Here is a 9361-nt window from a genome sequence, read left to right as displayed (position 1 = left end):
AATAGTAGTAGTAGTAGTAATAATAATAATAGTAGTAGTAATAATAATAGTAGTAGTAATAATAATAATAGTAGTAGTAATAATAATAATAGTAGTAGTAATAATAGTAGTAGTAATAATAATAATAGTAGCAGTAGTAATAATAGTAGCAGTAGTAATAATAGTAGCAGTAGTAGTAATAAGCAAGTAATAATAGTAGCAGTAGTAATAATAATAGTAGCAGTAGCAAGTAATAAATAGTAGCAGTAGTAATAATAATAGTAATAATAATAGTAGTAGTAGCAGTAGTAATAATAATAGTAGTAGTAGTAATAATAATAGTAGCAGTAGTAATAATAATAGTAATAATAATAGTAGCAGTAGTAATAATAATAGTAATAATAATAGTAGCAGTAGTAATAATAATAGTAATAATAATAGTAGCAGTAGTAATAATAATAGTAGCAGTAGTAATAATAATAGTAATAATAATAGTAGTAGTAGCAGTAGTAATAATAATAGTAGTAGTAGTAGTAGTAATAATAGTAGTAGTAGTAATAATAATATAGTAGTAATAATAATAGTAGTAGTAGTAATAATAATAGTAGTAATAATAATAATAGTAGTAGTAGTAATAATAATAGTAGTAGTAGTAGTAATAATAATAGTAGTAGTAAATAATAATAATAGTAGTAATAATAATAGTAGTAGTAGTAATAATAATAGTAGTAGTAGCAGTAGTAATAATAATAGTAGTAATAATAATAGTAGTAGTAGTAATAATAATAATAGTAGCAGTAGTAATAATAGTAGTAGCAGTAGTAATAATAGTAGTAGTAGTAGTAATAATAATAATAGTAGTAGTATAGTAATAATAATAGTAATAATAATAATAGTAGTAGTAGCAGTAGTAATAATAATAATAGTAGTAGCAGTAGTAATAATAATAGTAGTAGTAGTAATAATAGTAGCAGTAGTAATAATAATAGTAGTAGCAGTAGTAATAATAATAATAGTAGCAGTAGTAATAGTAGTAGTAGCAGTAGTAATAATAATAGTAGTAATAATAATAGTAGTAGCAGTAGTAATAATAATAGTAGTAGTAGTAGTAATAATAATAGTAGTAGTAATAATAATAGTAGTAGTAGCAGTAATAATAATAGCAGTAGTAATAATAATAATAGTAGTAGTAGCAGTAATAATAATAGTAGTAGTAATAATAGTAGTAGTAGCAGTAGTAATAATAATAGTAGCAGTAGTAATAATAGTAGCAGTAGTAATAATAATAGTAGTAGTAGTAGTAATAATAATAGTAGTAGCAGTAGTAGTAGTAATAATAGTAGTAGTAATAGTAATAATAATATTAGTAATAGCAGTAGTAATAATAGTAGTAGTAATAGTAATAATAATAGTAGTAATAGCAGTAGTAATAATAGTAGTAGTAGTAGTAGTAATAATAGTAGTAGTAGTAATAGCAGTAGTAATAATAATAGTAGTAGTAGTAATAGCAGTAGTAATAATAATAGTAGTAGTAGCAGTAGTAATAATAGTAGTAGCAGTAGTAGTAGTAGTAATAATAATAATAGTAGTAGCAGTAATAATAATAGTAGTAATAGCAGTAGTAATAATAATAGTAGCAGTAGTAGTAATAATAATAGTAGTAGTAGTAATAGTAGTAATAATAATAATAGTAGCAGTAGTAGTAATAGTAGTAGTAGCAGTAGTAATAATAATAGTAGCAGTAGTAGTAGTAATAGTAGTAGTAGCAGTAGTAATAATAGTAGTAATAGCAGTAGTAATAATAATAGTAGCAGTAGTAGCAGTAGTAGTAGTAATAGTAGTAGTAGTAATAATAGTAGCAGTAATAGTAGCAGTAGTAATAATAATAGTAGTAGCAGTAGTAATAATAATAGTAGTAGCAGTAGTAATAATAATAGTAGTAGTAGTAATAATAATAGTAGTAGTAGTAGTAGTAGCAGTAGTAATAATAATAGTAGTAGCAGTAGTAATAATAATAGTAGCAGTAGTAGCAGTAGTAGTAGTAGTAATAATAGTAGCAGTAGTAATAATAATAGTAGTAGCAGTAGTAATAATAATAGTAGCAGTAGTAGCAGTAGTAATAATAATAGTAGTAGTAGTAGTAGTAGTAGTAGCAGTAGTAATAATAATAGTAGTAGCAGTAGTAATAATAATAGTAGTAGTAGTAGCAGTAGTAGTAGTAGTAGTAGCAGTAGTAATAATAATAGTAGTAGCAGTAGTAATAATAATAGTAGCAGTAGTAGCAGTAGCAGTAGTAGTAGTAGTAGTAGCAGTAGTAATAATAATAGTAGTAGCAGTAGTAATAATAATAGTAGTAATAGTAGTAGTAGCAGTAGTAGTAATAGTAGTAGTAGCAGTAGTAATAATAATAGTAGTAGCAGTAGTAATAATAATAGTAGTAGCCTCTCTCTGCAGTAGATCGCAACTCCACCCCCTTTGGCAGTTCTATCTTGTCAGAAAATGTTATAGTTAGGGATGGAAATGTCAGGGTTTTTGGTGATCTTCCTAAACCAGGATTCAGACACGGCTAGGACATCCGGGTTGGCAGAGTGTGCTAAGGCAGTGAATAAAACAAATTTAGGGAGGAGGAGGCTTCGAATGTTAACATGCAAGAAACCAAGGCTTTTACGATTACAGAAGTCAACAAATGAGAGCGCCTGGGGAATGGGAGTGGAGCTAGGCACTGCAGGGAATAACCTCTACATCACCAGAGGAACAGAGGAGGAGTAGGATAAGGGTAAGGCAAGGTCAGGGTGTTGAGCCTTTTCCCCACACATCTCTTTAAAACCTCTTCAAGAACAGACCCCCCCCCCAACTGAACGAAGGATATGCATATTCTTGATACCGTTTGAAAGGAAATACATTGAAGTTATTGGAAATGTGAAATTCAAGAGAATATAACACATTAGAACTGGTAGAAGAAAACAAAGATTTTTTTTTATCATCATCTTTGAAATGCAAGAGAAAGGCCATAATGTATTATTCCAGGTTAGGTGCAATTTCGATTTTGGCCATCAAACTTGTCGTTGTCAATATGAAAAAGTTTAAACACAAAAGCGACATGCTGCATGACATCAGCAGCCTGGTGGTCCAAAATAGCATAACTGGTGTATTTTAACACCAATAAACCCATCAGTTTAAAATGTATTTAGTATATGTCAATCTAGAAAACCAGGCAACTAAAAGCAACTTTCTCAACAATGTTTTGGTTCGTTTCTAGCTTGTTAGATAGGTAGCTAACCTTACATTAGCTGGCTAACCAGTTCAAATAATGACCACATCATATAGCTGACAATGTCTTAGCTAATTTGTATTCATTATTACTGGAAAAGGAACTCAACAAGATCAATGTTCACAAGTTAATGGCGAGCTAATTAGAGAAAATAGCTTACGAATGTGAATGTGAGAATTTTAGAACTTGGACACTGTCTTGTTGGCCTAACAATATGTCCAAATCCGACTTTGGTGCACGTCATGTTGTTCTTCCCATGTCAGTCTCTGGTAAACACACTATATAAAATAAAATCAAAGTTTGTTCGTCATATGCAGAGGATACAGAAGGTGTAAACACTACAGTGAAATGGTTACTCGCATAGTGGAGTCTTCTTAACAATGAACCATAATCCCCAACTCATGACGTTACTACCGTGCATGAATATACAGGTAGCTAAATTCAATGTCAGCTAGCTGTTAACATTAGGCTATAACTTGCAATGCAAATGGCTCGTAAAGATACAAATAATATTACTACACAGATCATAAACGTAACGTTAGCTGGCTGGTTGGCTCGCTAGCTAACAGTACACTAACGCATAATATCTAAAAATGTAGCTCGCTTGACTCTGGATGAATGCTTCTCCCTCTCTGGTTGCCGTTAGGTTGAAGAAGAAAAAAAACCAATCAGGAGACGGGCTAACAACGTTCTGTTCTATTTTCGACTGCATCCACATTTGCAATCAAAAGCCTGAATTGTCTCCATCTCTTTAACCATCAAACTCTGCTTCCACCAGGCATTCCATTGATTTCAAAACTCGGTCCTCCAGAAATTGGATTCGATAGGGACACCGCTGTTTTCCTGATGTCTTTCAAAAAAGCTGCTATAGAAAGGATTACCTACACATACTAAGCAACTCATATTAGACAGAAACATGCTACATGGCAGACCAATCCGAACTCATCTCTAGGCATGTCCAGCCCATCCATTTTCTCAGCCAACCATGGCTAGCGGGAAGGTTCCTGACTTTTTCCGTGGCTATACCAACAAGGCTCGTAATTTAACCATTTTATTCATATCGAAGGATAATACAATTTTGTTATTAAGGCACATGAAAAGTTCACATGCTCCAGAAGGCATTTATGCCAACAAAAAAAGCATAAAAAAATATATGAAATAATTCTCTCCTGTGAATTAGTGACGCGACATACGCCTCGTTTCCAGCCTTACTGGCTGATGTCTCCGCACCTCCGTTGTAACAGTATTATAACAGAACAGAAGCAGCAGAGAGAGACAGCAAAGAGCCCAATAGAGAGTTGATTAGAGAGATAGCAGCGTTAGGATGAATCATCATCATCTTCATCACTCTGTCATACTCACTTCACTGGGGGATATAGTGCCTTGTCCTGAGGAATCTGGACCTGTACCATGAAGCTTCTAATGGAAGACAAAACACAGACAAGGAGCCATGTGGCTGGCTTAGATGACTGGGCTCTGGATGAAGTACTTTGTGTGTGTGTGTGTGTGTGTGTGTGTGTGTGTGTGTGTGAGAGAGAGACTCAGTGTGTGTGTGAGAGAGAGAAAGACTCAGGGTCCAAGCCGGATTTCTTCAGCCTCCTGAGGTTGAAGAGATGCTGATGTGCCTTCTTCACCACACTGTCTGTGTGGGTGGACCATTTCAGATCGGCCCGTCGATGTGGAGAGGGGCACGGACTCTCACATGGACTCCGTGAACACGTGCCCCTATACACGTCGACAGGGCTGCAGTGGAGAAGGTGGAAAGCTTCAAGTTCCTCTGTGTACACGTCACTGACAATCTGAAATGGTCCACAAACACACAGGAGGCTGAAGAAATCCAGCTTGGCCCTTAAGACCTTCACAAAGTTTTACAGATGCACAATCGAGAGCATCCTGTCGGGTTGTATCACCGCTTGGTACGGCAACTGCACCGCCCACAACCGTAAGGCTCTCCAGAGGGTAGTGAGGTCTGCACAACGCATCACCGGGGGCAAACTACCTGCCCTCCAGGACACCTATAACACCCGATGTTACAGGAAGGCCATAAAGATCATCAAGGACATCAACCACCCGAGCCACTGCCTGTTCACCCCGCTATCATCCAGAAGGCGAGGTCAGTACAGGTGCATCAAAGCTGGGACCGAGAGACTGAAAAACAGCTTCTATCTCAAGGCCATCAGACTGTTAAACAGCCATCACTAACATTGAGTGGCTGCTGTCAACATACTGACTCAACTCCAGCCACTTTAATAATGGAAAAATTGATGTAAAAATGTATCACTAGTCACTTTAAAACAATGCCACTTAATATAATGTTCACATACTCATCTCATCACTTGCTTTAAGAGGCTGAAACAATATATATATATATATTCCATCACATTCCCAGTGGATCAGAAGTTTACATACACTCAATTAGTATTTGGTAGCATTGCCTTTACATTGCTCAACTTGGGTTAAACGTTTCGGGTAGCCTTCCACAAGCTTCCCACAATAAGTTGGGTGAATTTTGACCCATTCCTCCTGACAGAGCTGGTGTAACTGAGTCAGGTTTGTAGGCCTCCTTGCTCGCACACACTTTTTCAGTTCTGCCCACAAGTTTTCTATAGGATTGAGTTAAGGGGTTTGTGTGGCTACTCCAATACCTTGACTTTGTTGTCCTTAAGCCATTTTGCCAATACTTTGGAAGTATGTTTGGGGTCATTGTCCATTTGGAAGACCCATTTGCGACCAAGCTTTAACTTACTGATGTTTTGAGACGTTGCTTCAGTATATCCACATAACTTTCCTTTCTCATGATGCCATTTATTTAGTGAAGTGCACCAGTCCCTCCTTCAGCGAAGCACCCCCACAACATGATGCTGCCTCCCCGTGCTTCACGGTTGGGATGGTGTTCTTCGGCTTACAAGCCTCCCCTTTTTATCCACCAAACATAACAATGGTCATTATGGCCAAACAGTTCTATTTTTGTTTCATCAGACCTGAGGACATTTCTCCAAAAAAGTAAAATCCTTGTTCCCATGTGCAGTTGCAAACTGTAGTCTGGCTTTTTTATGGCAGTTTTGGAGCAGTGGCTTCTTCCTTGCTGAGCGGCCTTTCAGGTTATGTCGATATTGGACTCGTTTTACTGTGGATATAGATACGTTTGTACCTGTTCCTCCAGCATCTACACAAGGTCCTTTGCTGTTGTTCTGGGATTGACTTGCATTTTTAACACCAAAGTACTTTCATCTCTAGGAGACAGAACGCGTCTCCTTCCTGAGTGGTATGACGGCTGCGTGGTCCCAAGGTGTTTATACTAGCATACTATTGTTAGTACAGATGAACGTGGTCCCTTCAGGAATTTGGAAATTGCTCCCAAGGATGAACCAGACTTGTGTCTATAAACATTTTTTTTTTAGGTCTTGGCTGATTTCTTTAGATTTTCCCATGATGTCAAGCAAAGAGGCACCGAGTCTGAAGGTAGGTCTTGAAATACATCCACAGGTACACCTCCAATTTACTCAAATGTCAATTAGCCTATCAGAAGCTTCTAAAGCCATGACATTTTCTGTAATTTCCAAGCTGTTTAAAGGCACAGTCAACTTAGTGTCTGTAAACTTCTGACCCACAGGAATTGTGATACAGTGAATTATAAGTGAAATAATCTGTCTGTAAACAATTGTTGGGAAAATGACTTGTGTCATGCACAAAGTAGATGTCCTAAACGACTTGTCAAAACTATAGTTTGTTAACAAGACATTTGTGGAGTGGTTGAAAAACAAGTTAATGACTCCAACCTAAGTGTATGGAAACGTCAACTGTGTGTGTGTGTGTGTGTATATACAGTGGGGCAAAAAAAGTATTTAGTCAGCTACCAATTGTGCAAGTTCTCCCACTTAAAAAGATGAGACAGCTCATAACAGCTGGAAAGGCATCAAACACATGGAAACCATGTTTTATGTATTTGATACCATCCCACAAATTCTGCTCCAGCCTTAACCACGAGCCCATCCTCCCAAATGAAGGTGCCACCAACCTCCTGTGGGTGGTCTGAATACTTCAAAAGGCACTGCACATGTGGTTTTAGTTCAGAGGGTTGAAGGGTCATATACCTGGGAGCTGAGCTGGGTCTTGATCCAGTTGAAGTAGTAGTTGAGGTCACTTCCCTCCATCAGGTCACGACCCCAGGCTGCTAGCTTAGCGATGATCCTGGCCGCCTGGGAGAGACTTACAAGTCAGACCCTAAAGCCCAGCCTGCGCCTCAATATTAAAGTCACTCACTATTCAATGCTGATGGTATGGCTTATTGTTCAACTTCCATTTCCACAGTCATGTTAATGCATTAGACATTCCACTATATATAAATGCATCTCTCCCAGAGAGAGACCAAAACTATCCTTCCATTTATAATATTTTATAACAAAAAGGCCACAAGATGGAAATCCAATCAACATGCAAATAACCTGCTGGTCATTCTGAAGACATGATAAATCTGCATTTGAATTCTCTGTCCTCTTCTTTTCTGCTTCTCTCTGCCATCTCTCTCTTTCTCCCTCCACTCCATCTCTTATTCTCCTCCAGCTCTCCCTCAGTGCTAACTGTAGGGTAGTGTGTGGCGTAGTGATACTAACCATGTGGACGGTGAACAGGTCCTGGCGATTGAGCATGGGCAGAAAGTAGGACCAGGCGGTGTTCTTGGTCTTCTTGGAGTAGTCGAAGAAGATGTTCACCCTCTGGTGATTCTCCTACAGAAATATAACAATAGTGTTGTAACCTCCGGTGGTTCTAAAGGAACACAACAGAACAGTTCCCCAACGGCCCCAGCTAGGAGAGCTCTAGTTCCCCAACGGTCCCAAGCTAGGAGAGCTCTAGTTCCCCAACGGTCCCAAGCTAGGAGAGCTCTAGTTCCCCCCAACGGTCCCAAGCTAGGAGAGCTCTAGTTCCCCAACGGCCCCAACTAGGAGAGCTCTAGTTCCCAAACGGCCCCAACTAGGAGAGCTCTAGTTCCCCAACGGTCCCAGCTAGGAGAGCTCTAGTTCCCCAACGGTCCCAGCTAGGAGAGCTCTAGTTCCCCAACGGTCCCAAGCTAGGAGAGCTCTAGTTCCCCAACGGTCCCAAGCTAGGAGAGCTCTAGTTCCCCAACGGTCCCAAGCTAGGAGAGCTCTAGTTCCCCAACGGTCCCAAGCTAGGAGAGCTCTAGTTCCCCAACGGTCCCAAGCTAGGAGAGCTCTAGTTCCCCAACGGTCCCAAGCTAGGAGAGCTCTAGTTCCCCAACGGTCCCAAGCTAGGAGAGCTCTAGTTCCCCAACGGCCCCAAGCTAGGAGAGCTCTAGTTCCCCAACGGCCCCAGCTAGGAGAGCTCTAGTTCCCCAACGGTCCCAGCTAGGAGAGCTCTAGTTCCCCAACGGTCCCAAGCTAGGAGAGCTCTAGTTCCCCAACGGTCCCAAGCTAGGAGAGCTCTAGTTCCCCAACGGTCCCAAGCTAGGAGACCCTCTAGTTCCCCAACGGTCCCAAGCTAGGAGACCTCTAGTTCCCCAACGGTCCCAAGCTAGGAGAGCTCTAGTTCCCCAACGGTCCCAAGCTAGGAGAGCTCTAGTTCCCCAACGGTCCCAAGCTAGGAGAGCTCTAGTTCCCCAACGGTCCCAAACTAGGAGAGCTCTAGTTCCCCAACGGTCCCAAGCTAGGAGAGCTCTAGTTCCCCAACGGTCTCAAGCTAGGAGAGCTCCAGTTCCCCAAGCTAGGAGAGCTCTAGTTCCCCAACAGCCCCAGCTAGGAGAGCTCTAGTTCCCCAACGGCCCCAGCTAGGAGAGCTCTAGTTCCCCAACGGTCCCAAGCTAGGAGAGCTCCAGTTCCCCAAGCTAGGAGAGCTCTAGTTCCCCAACGGCCTCAAGCTAGGAGAGCTCTAGTTCCCCAACGGTCCCAAGCTAGGAGAGCTCTAGTTCCCCAACGGTCCCAAGCTAGGAGAGCTCTAGTTCCCCAACGGCCTCAAGCTAGGAGAGCTCTAGTTCCCCAACGGCCCCAAGCTAGGAGAGCTCTAGTTCCCCAACGGTCCCAGCTAGGAGAGCTCTAGTTCCCCAACGGTCCCAAGCTAGGAGACCTCTAGTTCCCCAACGGTCCCAAGCTAGGAGAG

General features: G+C 40.0%; 1 protein-coding gene across 4 annotated transcripts in view; it reads right to left on the bottom strand.

Annotated features, from left to right (window-relative positions):
- LOC115126260 (V-type proton ATPase subunit H) overlaps positions 1-9361 on the bottom strand; it is a 68834-nt gene that overhangs the window by 40391 nt on the left and 19082 nt on the right. For 3 of the 4 annotated variants that reach the window (XM_065006027.1, XM_065006026.1, XM_065006029.1), the window contains exons 5-7: positions 7864-7977; positions 7345-7449; positions 4613-4669 (exon numbers count right to left, since the gene is read on the bottom strand). In XM_065006027.1, coding sequence (XP_064862099.1) covers positions 4613-4669; positions 7345-7449; positions 7864-7977 — 276 coding nt within the window. The remainder of the gene's footprint in view (positions 1-4612; positions 4670-7344; positions 7450-7863; positions 7978-9361) is intronic. The other variant, XM_065006028.1, reaches the window with a different exon arrangement.

This window comes from Oncorhynchus nerka, linkage group LG20 (genome assembly GCF_034236695.1).
Source record: "Oncorhynchus nerka isolate Pitt River linkage group LG20, Oner_Uvic_2.0, whole genome shotgun sequence".
In the NCBI taxonomy this organism is placed as follows: domain Eukaryota; kingdom Metazoa; phylum Chordata; class Actinopteri; order Salmoniformes; family Salmonidae; genus Oncorhynchus; species Oncorhynchus nerka.
This window is presented reverse-complemented; position numbering and strand designations above follow the sequence as displayed.